The 19,545-nt window shown below is 41.9% G+C and overlaps 2 protein-coding genes across 2 annotated transcripts; both read right to left on the bottom strand.

Annotated features, from left to right (window-relative positions):
* Positions 1–1,784: 1,784 nt before the first annotated feature.
* On the bottom strand, positions 1,785–8,599 carry LOC119657013. The gene is made up of 3 exons (XM_038063759.1): positions 8,180–8,599; positions 3,557–3,657; positions 1,785–2,288 (listed from the first exon to the last, which is right to left on the bottom strand). The coding sequence occupies exons 1-3, from the start codon at positions 8,418–8,420 to the stop codon at positions 1,785–1,787; spliced, it is 846 nt and encodes a 281-aa protein (XP_037919687.1). The 5' UTR covers positions 8,421–8,599.
* A 2,322-nt stretch (positions 8,600–10,921) lies between these two features.
* LOC119656496 lies at positions 10,922–18,522 on the bottom strand. The gene is made up of 3 exons (XM_038062831.1): positions 17,990–18,522; positions 12,704–12,804; positions 10,922–11,492 (listed from the first exon to the last, which is right to left on the bottom strand). The coding sequence occupies exons 1-3, from the start codon at positions 18,228–18,230 to the stop codon at positions 11,019–11,021; spliced, it is 816 nt and encodes a 271-aa protein (XP_037918759.1). The 5' UTR covers positions 18,231–18,522; the 3' UTR covers positions 10,922–11,018.
* Between the last annotated feature and the right edge of the window lie 1,023 nt (positions 18,523–19,545).

Here is a 19,545-nt window from a genome sequence, read left to right on the forward strand (position 1 = left end):
AATTGGAACCTAATGCGGGAATCTCTGGCGAAGATCGGTATTCCCGCTTATCTTGCAGCTATTTACAAGAACAGAGGCTTTGGTATGACACCGATAACGGACCCCAGGTATACGTTGTCTCCGCGGGTGTCCCACAGGGTGCCCTAAGGGTGTGCTCGGCATTCAGGACTGTCTCAGATGATGCAGCATTCGTCATTTCTGGCATGATGCCCATTGACATCTTGGCAAATGAGAGCTGAATGCTCCCAAATCCGAACCCAAGAGGAGCAAGTCCCGGGTAGATGAGGATGCAGGAGACCCGCCGTTAGCTATGCTAGTGCGGTCATACTGCTAAAAATTTTCGGAGCAAATACTCACTCATGGTAAGCAGGGAATTATCGAAAACCTTGTCAGGAAATATACATACGCTTTCGACCAGGTCATATACTGCGTGACGGAGGAAACTACGGAATTGCTTAGGATCATAGTCGCTAAATTGCCAGGCTAGAGAAGAGCAGAATTGCTGCCATGCGCTGGGGGTGATATCCCATGAGCACACATGGTAACAGTGTATCTTCCCAAAAGCCGCACCGCTAAAAACGGATGATGTCATGGGCGACCTAATCGCTAAAAATTTTGATCTCGGTACGTAGTTACGGAGTATCCAGAAGCAAGCTTTAGGACAATGACAAATTTCTCACGATCGGGGTAGATGACCGATCCCTGGAGGCCTAGACCTGGGTTTTCTAGGGTTCAAGGTGGACAGTGACCTTCAAGAAAGCGCCATGTCGGAGGGGGAAGATGACATTCCGACAGTGACATGGTTGCATCATTCTTAAAGTTAATTCAAAATATATATTTTTCAGAGTTCCTGACTGGAGACCCTGTGGCTGTCCGAGTTTCAATAGTAGCCGGGCGGAGACTTTGGGAGGCAATCGTGGCATCGAGTTACTTCCCAGGAGACAACAGCGACACTAGTCGAAAAGCAATAACTTAGAAACATACAATATAGGGAACACGCCAACATCCGTGACCAGCACTAGACAAGAGATACTAGAAACAACTCTAGGAATTACTCTGATAAAGGTTCTGATCAAGAATTGGATGGTGTCGGATGAGCTCTCTATGACGCAAGATTCGACTGTGAGGGGAAATCCGAAATACATAAAAATCATAGTAAGAAATTCGAGGAGAACGGAATGAGACTCCTTTGCAAGACGCCTGAGCAATAACATGGCTCACCTATACTTTATTAGAACTAATGTTCTAATGTGCAATACCCTCTATCAATGTCAATACGCTTACCGATCAAGACAGCTAACCGAAACTGCTCTGTATCAGCTGTATTACGGGATTCCATACAAACAAAAGAAATGACACCGTTTGCGTTTTTAAGGTTTTGTGTGGGCAGGGCAAACTGGAAGAGCAGTCACCTACGGCTTAAATCAGCACTTGATCACCTGGTACACTAACGGATTCCTTACAACAGAGGGAACAAATGGGTAAGCAACAATGAACACCTGGCTGCGGCATGTCATCGGAGTACGCTGGCCTGACATTGTCCCAAACGACGAACTAGGTCGGTGCATACAGAACAAGAAAACGTTTGAATTTTTGGCTTCGGATCCACCATTTTTAGAGCAGCCCACTTTGACCATAAAAAGAAAACAAAGACAAACGATTATCAAATTTGTTAATTGAAAATTTTGTATCATAATTCAAGACCACAATAATAACACATAAGAGGATTAAAATCATTACGTTTATTTTTATTGTCAAAAAAAATTCGAAAAAAGATTGAAATATCAAAAAAGTCCTTTAACAGGTAAAATGCAGTTCTCATCATCGATATTTTGAGGCGTCGACACTGATGATGGTGTAGAAGGTGCGAAATACTGAGGGGATGGTGTTTCTCGCGAAAATGCCCTCAGTTTAATTTTAGGAATAAATAAACCATCTATCTCGTACATCATTAACTTTCTGTCGTCTTTAGGAAGTTCCCTAATCTTTTTGGCTAAAAGTTTAGCATACAAATCACATTCATCTTCTTCATCTGCCCTTGAAGTTTCTGATGGACGTTGAATAGGCGGGTTCGTTAATTGGCTAAGCGCTGTGGTCGCTTTTTGTTTGGCTAAGACTGAGGCAGTGCGGCGGGGAGATTTCTTCTTGCTTTTTGTTATCCTTTTTTTAATAGATCGGGCAGGGGCCGCAGCTACAGAAGTCAAGGGACTCGACAGATTGTTATCACTGGATGCCTCCTCAGATTCATGAACAATTGCATCTGCAGCTATTTCTGATGACTTTAGTTGCTGGAACATTTTTATTTTATTAAATACTGAGCAATACGAAAAAAACTTAAATTTTTTATTATCATTTTAAGATATATTTCAGATAACCTCATCAGTGAAAGGTCAAAAGTCAAGAAATGGGCGTTGGGATGTAAGTACATTAATCCGATCAAAACTAATACGTATCTACAATCTGAATATTGGTACACTCACTAGAAAGACCGGGAAACTCGCAAGAGCCCTTCGGAGCAGGCACATTGATATTTGAGCTCTAAAGAAACTCGATGGTGTGGTGCCACAGGTTGCGACATAGAGCGTGAACGCTATAAGCTTCTCTATTTTGATAGCCCACGAACTCAATATGGTATCGGCATTGCCATCTCAGAGCGTTTCCGTGATGCCATTAAAGAAGTCAGCCGACCGCGAGATTCACGCAGCAACTTCTCGATACAAATACATGTAACATCCCTGCTGATGACTATATCATCTTTGCAGGCGACCTTAATGGTTTGGAGCGGGCAACGAGGGTGGCAAGCGTATAGCCGGTTTTGGGGATACCCATGACCTTGTAATTGTGAATACATGGTTCATCAAAAACGTTTTGTATCTCTGTTGCTGTTTATCAAGGAAGTGCCCTCTCACCACTCCTCTTTCTTCTTGTTATGGATACTGTCAAACGGGATATCCAATGGCCAGCGTCCTATACACTGCTTTATACAGATGATGTTTTGATGGGGCAGAGGCAGTGACCTGCCCAAAACTGAGCGATTTGAATACCTCGGATCAATCCTATCAGCCAATGGTGAATTGCATTATAAAATTGCTCGACGCATTTGCGTAACCTGGATGGAATGGTGCACTACAACTAGCGTTCTTTGTAGTCGATATATTAACAGACGGCCCTGCCTCCCTCTATGATTGAGTGCTGGTCGACTATAAAAGCCAATGAACAGCGGCTCGCGGCAATAGAGATGAAAATGTTACGTTGAACCACCCGCCAACATCATGTCCAACATGAGGATATTCACGATCAATATAGCGAGCCGACCCCGCTTCTGAACGGGACAAAGGCTGGAGAAGAAGAGATTACCATCATATGTTACCTGTATCAAAATTGCCTACCTAACTTTTTAACTGACTTTCCTACTGTATACCTACCTATTTAATTCGTATCTTAATGCTAAAGCGGATATGTACTTTAAATTATTGGTAGAAACTATAGAAATATAACTATTAATCACAGACAAATATCTTGAAGTTACTCCAAGTTTTACAGTATTTTTGCTTACCGTTTTTGAGTTTAAATTCAACTTTGTGCTGTATACCGGCTGAAGAAACGATTCCATTAATTCATATGCAAACCATGATGGCTTAAAAATATCATCGATTCCTGAGGAAAAATGTTTATCAATATTTATTTTACTACAAATGTATATTACTACTCAATTAAAAACGTATTTTGTTTTTATAATTATAAAACGTAATCAATTAAAATATATAATCAAATCGGCATGGGAGACGCAGAAGGCATCTCTACTGGAGGGTTCCCGCTGGGGTCCCTTCAGGATATACAGATGAAGCCGAGGTGAGCCTTGTGGCCCGTAAGAAACTGACTATCAACGTCAAAGACCACAGAACAATCGGGGCAAGATCCCTATCCCCCAATCACAATCTCCCCAAATCCTCCAATCACTCTTCCCAAACCCTACTCTCATTCAGAAAGCCTTCTGTTAATCACACACCGGAAATCATTCTCTATAGACACATCACCCCCAGAAAAAACTTTCCGGTGCTAGTCGACACAATCACCCTTGAAGACAGGAGGTTGAATCTCCACAAACTAAAATATTTTAAATTAATTTGGTGGCTAAACATCAAAGGATCTTAGCGTAAAAGTATTTTTTGACAAGGCAGATAATACCAATTCCTTCGTTCAAAACTCGAAGATTACAGCACTTCTTTTAAAACGTTTATACCCCAGAATTTCGTTTTCCGTTTCGGCATCATCAAAAGAGTGCCACTGGTTTTCAACGTTGCCAAGGATGCCATCCCTGAAATGAAACTTGCCAAAACCACGCATTTGAAGGAGGAGGAATCCCAATACTCCTCTAGAGTTTATCCCTTCTACATCCGTCAAGCTTGCGTTTTACGACACAAAATTGCCGGAGTACATTGTTTTCGGATACGCCCAAACTCTTCAGTAGTGTACTTTGCCTCTAAACCCAGACAATGTTACAAATGCGGGCGAGATACCTAGGTTGTGGTGAAAAAGGAAAATTCGAAGAGCCCTGTCATACAACAGTGTCTTGTGTGGCAGTCAAATACACAGCTCTAGAGATCGCCTTAAGTGGCAGAAGCACTTACATTAGATCACTTCGCTGAATCGAGTCAATAAACCTTTCTCGAAAAGGCCTAAGAAACCCAAGGCCAGTTTTTGACAGCCCATCATATTTCATCGTCTATAAGTATCAGAGACAAGCTCTCAAGTCCTAAGAACCCTTAATCTAATTGTCTCCTCCTCAGTCAGACGAGGAGAGTAGCATTGACACACTAAACATAAACAGTGATCTGCATTTTATTAACCTCATCAATGGTCCGGATTCTCCAATACAACGTCCATCGTCTTTTGAAAAATAAGTCATCTCTAAAATTCCTTGCCAATTCAAATAATATTGATATCCTCGCCCTGCATAGGGCTTTCAAAATTAACCTCAACTCCCGTCAAAATCGCCTGTCAGGTTAACTTTGTCGCTAAATCTAGGAAGGCTTGATACGATGGCCATTGCGCTCAGCAAGAGGATCCGTTTCCGTAGAGTCCACTGTCAGACAGACATAGACATTATTATCACGCACACAGCAAACCTAATCCCCAATCTAAAAATCGTATCGGCATACACCCCCCCCATGTGATATGATAGTCTTTACAACAGAGCCTAATAAGCTGACCAACTTTCTCGAGGCAAAACGTTCTCATTGCTGGGGATTTTAACGCCCGCTCGAACTTCTCTGGTGATACTTACACTTTTGCCAAGGACCGTGCCTTCAAGGAGGGTGTCAGTAATTCCACCTTCCTTCTGCTCAAGAATGGAATGCCCACATTTTTAAAGTCCCTCGCCGGGCCAAACCCTATCCAATTCACCTTCTCAACAAACTGGCTATGGGATACTCTCGAAGAAGAGATCTCCAATAGCCACAACCGGCATGCAAAGCAACAAGGTAACCCAAAAAACTGCGTCCAAAATTGGGCATATTCACCTCCATCTCAGGCTCTACAGCATCATCCTTCCTTCCGGCATTCAGAAAATAGTCGAAACCATCAAAAATCAAATCACTCTCTCCACTTTCAAATCAAATTTAACGGCAGGAGATCAGTTCAAAAACACTGGTGGTGGACCGAGCTCAAATCTCTATTCCGGCAAAACAGCTAGCTAAGAAGCAATTGCTTTTAGCCTTGGAGGAGGCCAACAGGAACTCCTGGCAAAACACTTAGATCCCCAAAAGAGTTCTGGAAACAAATTAATCGACTTAAATCTCTTCAGGATCATCAGGAACATCTCGATGTATGGGATGGTACAAAGTGGCTCTAATTGAACCTTTCAAAAGGCCCCTATAAAGTTGCTGAGCTTCCTTCCCCTGACCCAGGCAATCCTTTCACCTCTCAACCTTTCTCCCCGCTGAAGTTTCAGAAGGTCCTTGACAGGTATAAAAAACGCTCTGCGTCAGGCACGAATGGTATCATCCACACCTACGTTCAGTGGCTGGCCTAGACGGTATGAGACGTGATCCTGCAAGCCTTAAATGAAGAATGGCTCAACCAAAATCCACCCAAGGACTAGCGTAAGGTCCAACTGGTGAGGGTAACATTCAAAATTATATAAAATTTTCTCCAAATTAACCAACTCTATGGGTAAATCTAGGCTGATCCAAGCTGTCGAGGATCTCGACCCGCACCCAGACAATTATTTTACTTAAAGGAGACCACCTCATCATGCCTCAACAACCTACTTCTTTATATCTCCACTGAGAAGAGTCACAAAAAACATGTAGTTGGCTTACCCATTGATATCAGCAAAGCCTACAAGAGGATGGATCTTTCCCTGTTCATGGGAATCATGGCCGATATATTACTCCCTCTCGACATCATCCTCTGCACATGAATCAAACAGAAAATTAACCACACACGGCCATCATATCCTGATAATCATGGCCGATATAGAACTCCCTCTCGACATCACCCTCTGGACATGAATCAAACAGAAAATTAACCATACACGGCCATCATATCCTGATAATCAATGGCCTTCCCCAGGGGTGTATTCTCGGCCCGATTTTTTTCTATATTTACACGACCTTCCTCCACCAACAATGCTTCAGTATAGTGGAAATTTTTCAGTATGCTAACGACTTCCTCATTATAGCCTCTAGGGACTCCAGGGAGAAAGCAAAAAACACCCTCCAACTACAGACGAACTTATTCATAAACCAATGCAACTCCTTAAAACTTCCGGCCAACTTGGCGAAGTCATGCACGATTGCCTTCGATCGTTCCCGCCTGGATGTATTCAGGCTTACATCAATAACGTCCTTCTTGAATACAACAAATCAATTACTTTCATGGGAAGAATCATCTCGGCCTTGCTCACAGTTAAGGAGGGAGAAAGCAACCAGGGTCATCAATTTTACCACTCTGGCCAGCTGGGGAGTTCATCCTAGAGTGACCCTCAAACTGGTCTCCTTCTTAATCTTCTCTGCCAAGTATCTTAAGAGGAAAATTGAATCCCTCACTCCTGGTCAGTTTTATAAGAGAGGTTGGAATCACACTCTAGTTTCGCTCTCTCTCTCTAATTTTTTTTTCAATTTTATTTTTTCACTTCTAGTCTAAGTCACCCCTCCTCCTCCTCCAGCCAACAAAATGTTATTAAAATCGGTTCTTTCTTATGGGATAGGGCTGATTGATCCGCAATGTAGAAAATATTCTCAGTGCAAGAAGAGCCAAACATTCTCCAAACAATTATGTATTACTAGCCTTAACTACTTCACAACCCGCTTCATGAAACGAAACATTTCCACGGACTTTTAATCTATGAAGTCACTCGGAAGTGGCCTCGAAACCATCAACGTTAAACATTTGGGTGAATTTAATGACATTTTCTCTTAATATCGAGCCTTTAAAAATACTAACCACAAGAATGCAATCCTTTACCAACAAATTAATACGTAGATTTGTATAACAAATTGGGTTTCAAAATGATCACCAAAGAAAGCAGAAATCAGAAAAGCAACAAACAAGTCGGAATACCGGAAGCTCGGTGCTTCAGGTAAAATGTTTCGTGTACATTTTATGTGAGCAAATCACTATACACGACATAAACACATATCAACGACATAAATAAACATTGCCTATTACCGCATTGATAAATTGATCTAACGCATCTTCACGTATTTCCACTTTACTTCGTGCACAAAAGCGCGTACGTAAATTAATTATGTTGACGACATACACGTCTTAGGGTACAATAAATTTACCTGAAATGCGAAACTTTGGCCTTCTAAACTTCATTAATAATAGTTGGATTGCCTTCAAAATTTTCAGATTTATGTCCTATATTATCGCCTATGCTGCTGTAAATGATACTAAAATTTCACCTAATTGAGGCTTCAATTCAATTGTTTTGTGTATGGAATCATTGGAACTCATGTGCCTAGCTCAGTCTTAACCAATCGACACAAATTAAATACATTCAAAGAGCAACTGCCGAAAACAAAAAGCGCTGCCAAAAATCGAATGACGTGAACTCTTCACAAACTTCGATTTTCCTATCTTTTCTGCGTGCGACGTTGCAAGTTTTAGTCGTTTGACATTTCGCCCATTACACAGAGGCACACAACATTAGCCATGAATGTAAACTTACCTGCGGCAGATTGAATTGAGTTCTGTTTCCTCCTTAAATTTTTCCTAAAAGAGACCATGAGAATTTCCCTTTTCGCTTTTAGTTCCTTTACCGGTTTGTTTAATGCGGTGCTAAGACGATTCCATGCTTCGGCAACTTTCCTTTTGTCCTTGTGGCCACGATCGCGTGGGTCCCAAATGCATGGTTCTGTCTGGTAACATCCCAGGAAGTTTAATACATCTTCATTTGACCAGTCGCTCATTTTACTAAAAAACACGCACTCGTGACTACCGCCAGTACACAAAAAAGACTAAGTGCCCACCAACAGGTAAATGCGTCACAAGCGCTTGCGGCAAATCCCCTTTGATAAGTACCAAAAACCGAAACTCGATCGGATCGGCTATGAAGCGCCAGCAAACCTACCCAAGTCAAGCCAAACAATCTATCTGTCGCTTGAATTTGCTATGGTGTTGGTAGGTTTGGTGGTGTGTGCCAAACCGCAACAATACATCGCAAATTTATACGTGTGGATAGAGTGCTTGGCTTGGTTCGTAAGCGCTTGCCGCCGATCCAATGGGGCGTTGGTTTTTGGACAAATAAATGTAAATTTGCTTGCCTGGTCAGAAAACATTAACGTGTGTATAGCGATGTTTGATCCGCAAAACGGAGGCTTGCAGTTTGAGGGAAGTGTGAAGCATAATTTCTCTTGTTTGCATCTAACCTTTTGATGAGATAAATTTGCACTTTTGCCTCATCTATGATGAAAGTGCGGTGTCTTGTTTCGCCCGGGGATTCCCCTCATCTTAAAGATTCAGATTTGTTTATTGAGCAAAGAAAAGAAATACATGTCCGGTACAAATAAAAACTTACAAAGCTCAAGCATCACTAATTAAGTATGTAACGCTAACCTACGGAAATACCCGGACTGCCAGAACAATGGCCCTACGGGGTTAGCCTCTGTGAAAGTGCGGGGAGGAGCTTTGTTAAAAGGGGGGAGGCGAGGCGTGATGGTTGAGAGGAGAATTACTATCCGAGAGGAGAGCCAGCCCTAACACGAGTACCCCTGATCGCGTAACGAGGCATTGCGCTTAACGTGATTTTTTATCAGTGGGTTAGAATAGGACATTGCACCATCTGGTATCTCGACGAAATGGATAAGACTGACTAGGCTGATCCTGACCAATATGCGATGCCAGATAAAAGCAACAGGATCACTCTCAAGACCATTCGACATCAATAACGGTCTACGACAAGGGGATGACCTATCATGCGTCCACTTTAACCTGGCCCTCGAGAAAGTGATCCGTGATGTTGAGGTAAATACAAGAGGTACGATCCTCTTTAAGTCCACCCAACTACTGGCCTATGCTGACGATATCGACATCATGGGAAGAACGACCTGAGATATACAAACTGCCTTCATTCAGATCGAGCAGGCGGCAATTGGCGCGAAATCTTGGGCTGCACATCAATGAAGACAAGGCAAAGTATATGGTGGCAACGTCAGCACCAAAAACATCAAACTGCACTGGTCAAACGGGAAGAATAAAGATATGAGACTACAACTTTGAGACCGTTGAAAATTTCTCTTATCTAGGGTTGAAAATCACAATTGATAATAGCTACGACGATGAAATCCACCCACGGTTGTTGGCAGCCAACAGAGCCTATTTCAGCTTACAAAAACTGATCCGCTTGAAACGTCTCACCATAGGTTCAAAGCTCTTACTGTACAAGACAATGATCTTGCCAGTCCTCATGTATTTCTCGGAGACTTGGGTACTTAGCGTTTGAGAGAAGAATCCTCCAAAGAATTTTTGGCCCCCTACATGAAAGTAGGCTTATATTTCTAAACTTGACTCGCAAGCGCAGAGTGCATAGCCTTTCGCTTATGTTTTCTAAGCCGATAACTGCAGGTTTCATTTTTTGGCTGACTAAGAAACCTACTCCGAGCACATGGTTTACTGGATGATCACTATAATATACGGTGTAAGGGCTCTTCTCCACGAAACCGGTCCCTGTCCAACGCATCTCCTGTAACCTGTTACATCAGCCCTATATTGGGACAGGATATCGGCTAGCTGCTCAGCAGCTTCATCTCTGTACATGGAGCGTACGTTCCATGAGAAAATGCGCAAATCGTTATTCCGTTTTCGTTGCCGGGTTCGTCGTTGTGTAATCCGTCCAGTCCGAGGCTCCTGTTGTGGCTTCGTAACAACCCCCAACCCCAAACCTGGAGGACCAGTTGGTGCAATTTGTTCCGTTTTTAAGCGCGGGAGACTCGCCTTCATCCTTCTCCGTTTGCAGCTTTTCGTTAAGAAAGAGCTCCCAGCGGTCACCACATGGAGGTGGAGACAGGGTTTGGTAGTAGAGCTGTTGGTGTTGGTTCGGCAGGCATTTCTCAGGTTTTATGCTCCATCGTGTGTACCAATCCACGTTTCGCCCTGGGACCTACACTACCCTTTGACCAGGTTTTCAGGCGCGTTGATACCACCGAAAATTTCCTCACCAAGGGAGTTAAACTGCCTAACGGCCTAATGAGGGAGGGGACAAAAATCACAGAAAACTAACGGGCGCGGGATGGACGGGGAAGGACTAGACCTGAGCTGATTCTGGCCCTTAGCGACGAGTGGCCTCCGTCTTCCTTTCCTCTTCATGGGGGTCAGATTCATTGCATTCTAAAATACTGAATTGTCTAAAATTACGTGATCTGTGAACGATTTCATTGCGAAATAGATACAAACGATTATCAAATTTGTTAATTGAAAATTTTATATCATAATTTAAGATTCCAATAATAACACATAAAAACATTACATTTATTTTTATTGCAAGAAAAATCGAAAAAAGGTTAAGACTCTTAAAAATTGCAGTTATCATCATCGATATTTTGAGGCGTCGACGCTGATGATGGTGTAGAAGGTGCGAAATACTGAGGGGATGATGTTTCTCGCGAAAATGTCCTTCGTTTAATTTTGCGTATAAATAAACCATCTATTTCGTACATCATTAACTTCCTGTCGTCTTTAGGAAGTTCCCTCATCTTTCTGGCTAAAAGTTTAGCATACAAATCACATTCATCTTCTTCATCTGCCCTTGAAGGTTTCGATGGACGTTGTGTAACCGCGTTCGTTAATTGACTAAACGCTGTGGTCATTTTTTGTTTGGAAAAGGCTGAAGCAGTGCGACGACGAATTTTCCTCGTGTTTCTTTTTATAGATCGTGCAGGGGAAGCGGCTACAGAAGTCGAGGGACTTGTCAAACTGTTATCACTTGCTGCCCCCTCATTTTCATGGACGATCACATCTGCAGCTATTTCTGATGACTTTATTTGCTGGAAGAATTTTATTTTATTAAATGCTGAGCAACACGAAAGAACATTTAAATTTTTTTGTTATTATTTTAATTTTATCATTTCAGATGCCTTCATCAGCGAAAAATTGGTTTAAAATAGAAAGAGAATACAGAAACAAATTTCCACATTAGGTAGCTTCGACGGACGGCAAACTTATAACTATAGAAGTGAATATTTCAACTACGAGAAAACTAAAAATAAAATGCTGAGATCAGAGAAAGAGATAAAGATAGTTAGCGTTACTCAACTATGCTCTTTGTGACAGATTCCGCGACAGGTCGACCAAGAAAACGCATTAAATATCATTAAAAGAGGTGGCGGGGAGGAATACGGGGCATTAACCCTGTCGGCCACACCAAAACCGGGTGCCTGAGGAGAAACTCCATACTGTACTCACTATGGTTTGTTGGCCGTAATGCAGTAGATGAATGCTCCAAGACTTAATCAAGACGATCAGACTCGAGTCTGCACGGGGACTCATCTAAAGTGACTTCGGCCGCAAAACCCTACCAGGGGTATACTAGCACCATGGGAACCGGAATAGCCCTCTGAATTTACATATCTCAGAAGAATTCCTGTACTTTCAACTCGGTTATAGCGGTTAGGACCTAGTGGGAGTTTCATGGGGATGGTGGTTACATCAAATAACTGGGAATCAACTGAGTTTGTCAAGAACTGCGGAGCTACTGACGCAATACACGCTGCGCCGTTACTCATGAAGAAACTCCGAGCAGCTACTGTCAGTAGCAGTGACCTGGCCAGAACTGAGTGATTTAAATGTCTCGTATCAATGGGAGTCGGTTGCACCGATCATGGAAAAATTGCGAGAGAAGCATCGACGGTATGGTCATATAATTTGCACTATTATCGACGACAATGGCAAAAGGCCAAGAGATCAGCCGAAGCAGCTTGCGATCAGTTCCTTGACAGAGCAAAATAGCGCAACCGATCAAGACGAGCCGATCCCGCTTCTGAACGGGACCAAGGCTGAAGAAGTTAACTATAGGTGCCAAAGTTACCTAGCTAAATTTTGATTGACTTGGCTACTGTATATCTTCCTATTTAATTTGTAACTCAATGTTAAAGCAGATATGTACTTTAAATTATTGGTGGAAACTATAGAAATGTAACTATAAATAACAAGCAAATATATTGAAGTTACTCCAAAGCTTTAAATGATTTTTGCTTACCGTTTCTGAGTTTAAGTTCAACTTTGTGCTATATACCGGCAGAAGAAACGATTCCATTAATTCATAAGCAAACCATGTTGGCTCAAAAATACCATCGCCTCCTGAGGAAAAATTATTATCAATGTTTATTTTACTACAAATATATGTTACTATAAATGTGAATGAACTAGAAGCAGAGGCAAAGGTGCTAGCCTGAAAACTATCTACTGTTTTAGTTAAATGGCAATCGGTATGTGCGTGCGAAGTAAGCTGCAGGTCCCCGGTACTAATCGACACAATCACCCTTGAAGACAATCGAAGGTTGAACTATCTTAGATGCCAAAAATACAGGTTTCGCCCCCACAAAACTATTTTTTGACAAAGCAGCTAATGCCAATTCCTTCGCTCAAAATTAGAAGGTCAAAGCAATCCTTTTCGAACCTTTTAAACCCGAGAATTTCGTTCTTCGTTTAGGCATCATCAAAAAAATGCCACAGATTTTCACCAATGAAGAGATCCTCAGGGATGCCATTTCTGGGAGTGAAACCGGCCAAGGTCACACGTTTGACCAGCAGGAATCCCGATAATCCATTAGAGTATGTCTTTTACATCCGTCAAGCTTGCCTTTTACGGCTCAAATTTGCCGGAGCACATTGTTTTCGAATACACCCGAATTCTAGCAGAGTACTTTGTCCCTAAACCCACATAATGGTACAAATGCGGGTGCGGGTGCGCTTTGGCCGCACCACGCAGCTCCGCAAATCAAATGTGGAGAGACTAGCCTCTTAAGTCCTAGAAACCATTAATCTAATTGCCTCCTCCTCGGGAAGCCAGGAGATACGCGATGGTGTAAACCTCAAGAGTAGCTTTAAAACACTAAACATAAACAGTGATTCATTTTGTTAATCTGATCAATTTTCCAATACAAGGTCCAAAGTCTTCTGAAAAATAAGTCATCTCTAGAATTTTTCGCCAACTCAAAAAAACATTGACATCCTCGCCCTCGAAGAGACCTTTAAAATTAACTTCAATTCCCATCAAAATCGCTTGTAAGGCTTATCGCTAAATCTAGGAAGGATGAATACAGTGGGATCGCCATTGCACTCAACAAGAGACAGACATGGGCAAAAAAAGCCAAATCACTCTCTCTACTTTCAAATCAAATAAAAATCGTCTGCGAAACAATCCATATTGGACCGGGGCTTTGAAGTTTGTTAGAGCATTTCATTGAAGACCGTAAAGATACACAACGGTGCACTGTACCATTGCGCTCACCCGAGATCATTAACCTCATTGTCAGCTACTCATTCACAGCAGAGTCGACTGGTATCCGACGTAAAATCACGATACAAATTTCACTGTCACCAATGGGATTCAAACCGCGACCTTCCGTACGATAGTCTTGTGGTCTAACCAAGCAGCTATCTGGACACTCTAATCAAACGGCAGAGGATTTTTCGAGAAACACTGCTGGTGCACGGAGCTCAAACCTATTCCGGACAAAACAGCTAGCCCTCAAGAACTTCAGAACGCTGCCGAGTTAAGTTAACTTCGGCGCCTTTAAGGTAAGAAACAATTGGTTTCTGATCGTGGAAGAGGCCGAGAGGAACTCCTGGCAAAACACTTGGATCCTCAAAATAATTCTGAAATCAAATCAATCTAGGATAATAAGGAACACCTCGATGCATGGGATGAAATTAAGCGTCTCCAATTTTTTAGCCTTGTGAAAGGCCACATAACAACGGCTCTGCCTCCTTCCCCTGACCCAAACAAAACAATCCCTTTCACCTCTCAACCTTTATCCCCGCTGGAGTTTCAAGAGGTACTTGACAACTACGTTCAGCAGCTGAACTAGAAGACGGGACGTGCTCTTGTAACCCCTAAATGAAAAATGGCTCAACCAAAATCCACCCGAGAAGTGACGCGAGGTCGAACTGGTTGTGATCCTCAGGAAGAGTAAAACTTAAAATTAGACCGATCTCCTTCCTCAATATTTTCTCCAAATTAACAAACTCCATGGTTAAAACTAGGCTCATCCAAGCTCTCGAGGATCTCCACGTGCTCCCGGACAATTGTTTTGCCCACAGGAGGCACAGTTCCACCTCCTCGTACCTCAACCACCTACTTCTTCACATCTCCATATCCATGGATATCAGCAAAGCGTAAATAAAAAATAAAATTAACCATGCACGGCGATCACATCTTGATAAACAATGACCTTCCCCAGGGGTGTGTCCACAGTCAGGTCCTGTTCAATATTTGCACGACCTCCCTCCACAAATAATGCTCCATACGAGTAGTGGAAATTTTTCACTACGCTGACAACTTCCTCATCATAGTCTCTAGGGATTCCAACTCCTTCATAAGCCAATGCAACTCCTTAAAACTCCCGGTCAACCTGGAGAAGTCATGCACGATTGCTTTCGATCAATAACATCCTTCTTGAACACAACAAATCAATCACTTTCCTGGGAAGAATCATCACGGCCTCATAGTAAAGGAGCGCATTGAATCCATCTCGATCAAAACTAAGAAGGCGACCATGGTCATCAGTTTTGCCACTGAGGACAGCTGGGGACTGCATTCTAGAGTGGCCCTCAAACGATTTAGAGGGATTCAGACCAATTCTCGTACTTTTCTCCAATACGGCTAAGCCGAAATTTTGTGGACTTATGGAAACTATGAAATCCCTCGTATACAGTCAATCACATGAACTTACGTGGAAGGGGGGATGTAGACATTTTGTCACCAAATATAGTCATGTGTGGTATCGAATGAAGGTCTCGATTGATGCTTTTCGAAATTGATATTAGTTTTGAGGTGAATTGTAAAGTGCGCGAGTAAGAAAACTGCCCAACCCAAAAATCTGAAGAAAGTTAGAGCGGTGTGCTCATATCGAATCTAGGCCTCAAAATATGTTCCATGATATAAAGTTAATATAACTGTCACCTCTGGCGCCCTCAAAATGTAGACATTTGATAGGACATTTAAACGAAAAAAGCGTTTCAGACAATACTTCTATCCTACGTATAGCACGGGGGCAAGATGTTCGCTACGCATTCTTGCTGTGCTACATAAGGGAGACCGTAAACACGTTCATACCCAGGAAGAGTGGTGTTCCAGGTACGCGATATACTACTCCAAGTGTTTTGAAAGTGGACAGCACATGCTTACCTGTAACCATTAAAGTCCCCGTGATTGAGATACCTAGGCCCCACTCATTAGTGAGGCTCTCAACAATGACGCAATCTAGACGTTTGGCCGTCAACGGCTGCCTTGGCCGACCCTCCGCTTCAGCGGAAAAATGCTGCTTGGCAACGTTTTGCTACGAAAAAAAAGTATTCGTACATTTACACTTCGGGGAACAAAGTTGCATAGAATAACAAAACAATACAAAATTGCTTTGAATTGAATTGATTTGACCCAGTCATAGTTTGTTCCGAATTGAAACTCATAATGAGTCCTACGACAAAAGAAATTGGTGCTGGTGAGCGAGGAGTGATCCTAAAATCACGCAGTGAAAGAAAATCTTTACGTGAAATCTCGAAAACTATTGGTAGAAACCACTCTTCCATTCAGTACGTTATTAAAAACTTTCAATCCACCGGTTCTGTTTTGTCTAAGCCACAAACGGGCCATTTAAATTGACCGAAAAGGAGAAACGATTGACTTTGTCATCAGTGAAAGCAAATCCAAGAATTACAGCTTCCGAACTTAGCGAAGATGTAAAGAAATCCTTCAACAAAGACATTCATGAGGGTACTGTACGAACAATATTGAAAAAGCCGGTTATCAGTGCCGTGTAACACGTAGACAGCCGTACATATCCGACATTAACCGAAAGAAAAAAAATGGAATTCGCTAATGAATACATAAATATGGCTCCAGAATTCTGGGATCGGGTCCTATTTTCCGATGAAAGCAAGCTCTGCATCTTTGGAACAAAAGAAAGGATGTTAGTTTGCCGGAAGAAGGGAACAGCGCTTAATAAAGAAAACCTTGTATGGTATGGTTATTTAAATATTTTGAAACAAAATTTACAACAAAGGGCACAACAGTTGAACCTAGGACAAGATTTTTGGTTCCAACAGGATAATGATCCTAAACACATGGCGTACAATGTGAAGTTGTGGCTACTTTATAACACCAAACATCAACTGTATATACCCCTCACCATGCCTTAATCCCATTTACTGGAGCGTAAGATGCGCAAACATAACACTACGTCGAAAGAAATGCTTAAAAGCGTTATTATGGAAGAATGTACCAACATTTTTTTGAAATTGAAATTTAAGCTGTACTATTCGTATTCTGGCAAGTGTATGCTTTTGTGCATGGAGTAAAGTGGAAATACATGAAGATGCCTTAGATCAATTTAGATGTGCACATAAATAATATGCGGTAATAGACAATGTTTGTTTATTTAAAATGAACACAGTATTTATGTCGTCGATACATATGTATATCGTGCATAGAGAGTTTCTCTCAAAACCTTTATACCCGCAGCGTCCAGCTTCCAGTATCTCGACTTGTTTGTACCTGTTGCAGGTTAACTACTTCACATTTGCTAATAACATTGAACTCCTAGTGTGAAGCGCATGAGGTTGACTATTATCAATACAATGCTTTCCAGATCAAATTATTTGTGTAAATCGCTTAGAGGGAAATTGCATTTTTAGCTGTGTACACACGGAACTGTCATACACTCATCATTCCTCACATGGGGTAACAGAACTTTTTATACCTGACGCATCTAACTTCTGGTTTCCCGATCTGGTTTCCTTTTTTCACATTGCGGATATCAACATTTCTCCAACCTCATTATCAACATATCATAAACGCTGGCACCATAGGCAAGAGTCAAACATTTCGGTCCTGCTGGGAGTCATCGCAAGCCGGACCGGTGTGATCTAGCCTTGCGACCCCGCCGAACCGAACAAAAGCAAGAACACAATTTAGTTTGTGTGGGTTGGCTTTGAAGACTGAGCTGCATAGATACTATTTTAGTGATGATAATGATACTAAAATTGCGCCTTCCTGAGGCTTGAATTCAGTTATTATGGAACCCATGTGACATCAATAGGTACCACTTGCGACTAAAATAGTATCTAGCTCAGTCTTCGAAACCAATCCACACAAATTAAAAACATTCAAAAAACGCCGCCAAATTCTGTAGGACGTGAACTATTCACAAAGTTAGATTTTCCTATCTTTTCTGCGTGCGACGTTGCAAGTTTTAGTCATTTGACAGTTCGCTCACTATACACACACGCACTTATAGTACATTAGCCATGAATGTAAACTTACCTGCGGCAGCCTGAATTGATTCCTGTTTTCTCTTTAAATTTTTCCTAAAAGAGACCATGAGAATTTCCTTCTTCATTTTTAGTTCCTTTACCGGTTTATTAAACGCGATGCTAAGACGATTCCATGCTTCGGCGACTTTCTTTTTGTCCTTGTGATCACGATTGTTTGGGTCCCAAATGCAGGGTTCTGCCTGGTAACATCCCAAGAAGTTTAATGCATCTTCTGTTGACCAGTCACTCATTTTACTAAAAAAACACGCACGTGTGGTTGCCCCCAGTACACAAACAAGACTGAGTGCTCACAAACATGTAGATGCCTCACAAGCGCTTGCGGCAAATTCCCTTTGGTTAATACCAAAAACCGACACTCAATCGGATCGACTACACAAGCCCAGCCAAACACTATCCACACGTTTGAATTTGCTTGCCTGGTCAGAAAACACTAACGCACTTGCAAACCTGTGGTTGGCGATATTTGGCCCGCAAAATGTTGGTTGAGGTTTGGAGTTTGCGGCAAGTGTGAAACGTGTCGAGCACAACATTTCTTGTTTGCATCTAACCTTTTGATGAGATAAATTTGCGCTTTTGTTTCATCTATGATGAAGTACGGTGTCTCGTTCCGCCCGGGGATTCCCCTCGTCTTTAGTCTTAACTCTTCAGAGACGTTCTCAAAAAAATATCTTTATTTCATGGAATCTACCTAAACACTAATCTCACAATATTGACTTAATTATACCTAAGTAAATAATGTTGCGTCAGCAATGCGTTCCGGTGCATCTGGTAGACTTCTATTCACCGGGTAGCGCGCGTTAATGTTGCTGACCTATTGACGGGGTTGATGGCGCGTGTTGTTACAATTTGTTGATATTCGTATGTTGAAATTGTAACTTTTCCCCTCTTAGATGGAGATATCCTCATCTGTCTACAACGGTGGAATATTGAGGGGTTTGGGTTCTTTGAGACTGGTTTTGTTTATATTAGAATATTGGTTGATGATGGCGGATTTATCTCAACCGAACGATGTGTGGTATTTTGCCTGTTCTTTGCAGGTGCATTGATTTCCTATATTATGTTTGGTCGTAAACATATTTTTAAGAAGAGTATGATAAACAGAATGACAAATAATGTTATAAAGAATCCATAGTTGGTCCATTTCTCATCCTCTTTTTCAGCCTGCAATAATTCAATTTGTTTCGTGTTACAATAGCCGCTCGAAAATTAGAACTTCGTTTTCTATTTAAAAGGTATTTTCTTATGTTTTATTTCCATTCCTCTAATACTCTTTGTTTTTTAAGTAGGATAGGTGAATGTTTTTATGCATAGTGTTGGACTTCCGTGACGGAAAGCCGTTGGACTATCAATTGAATACCGCCGTTTCTTTCAACAAATGTGATGGTGGGCAGGGGAGAAAGGGAATTGTTAAAGAACCCCCTGCCATCCGGTTCCCCACCGGTCGAAGTCTATCTTCTTTCTGACAACTATTGTCCGTAGGGAGCTCTCCAGTATCTGAGCAATGTTGCCGACTTGCCCACTTCCACAGGGAAAAGATGGGATTGG

The sequence above is a fragment of the Hermetia illucens genome, chromosome 5 (genome assembly GCF_905115235.1).
Source record: "Hermetia illucens chromosome 5, iHerIll2.2.curated.20191125, whole genome shotgun sequence".
Taxonomy (NCBI): domain Eukaryota; kingdom Metazoa; phylum Arthropoda; class Insecta; order Diptera; family Stratiomyidae; genus Hermetia; species Hermetia illucens.

Excerpts from the sequence above, each read along its gene's own strand:
- LOC119657013 (XM_038063759.1), bottom strand. The coding sequence starts at position 8,420 with ATGAGCGACTGGTCAAATGAAGATGTATTAAACTTCCTGGGATGTTAC. Across the intron at positions 3,658-8,179 it reads CTCAATTCAATCTGCCGCAG|GAATCGATGATATTTTTAAG; the intron begins GTAAGTTTACAT and ends ATTTTTCCTCAG. Across the intron at positions 2,289-3,556 it reads TGAATTTAAACTCAAAAACG|CAACTAAAGTCATCAGAAAT; the intron begins GTAAGCAAAAAT and ends AAAATGTTCCAG.
- LOC119656496 (XM_038062831.1), bottom strand. The coding sequence starts at position 18,230 with ATGAGTGACTGGTCAACAGAAGATGCATTAAACTTCTTGGGATGTTAC. Across the intron at positions 12,805-17,989 it reads ATCAATTCAGGCTGCCGCAG|GAGGCGATGGTATTTTTGAG; the intron begins GTAAGTTTACAT and ends ATTTTTCCTCAG. Across the intron at positions 11,493-12,703 it reads TGAACTTAAACTCAGAAACG|CAAATAAAGTCATCAGAAAT; the intron begins GTAAGCAAAAAT and ends AAATTCTTCCAG.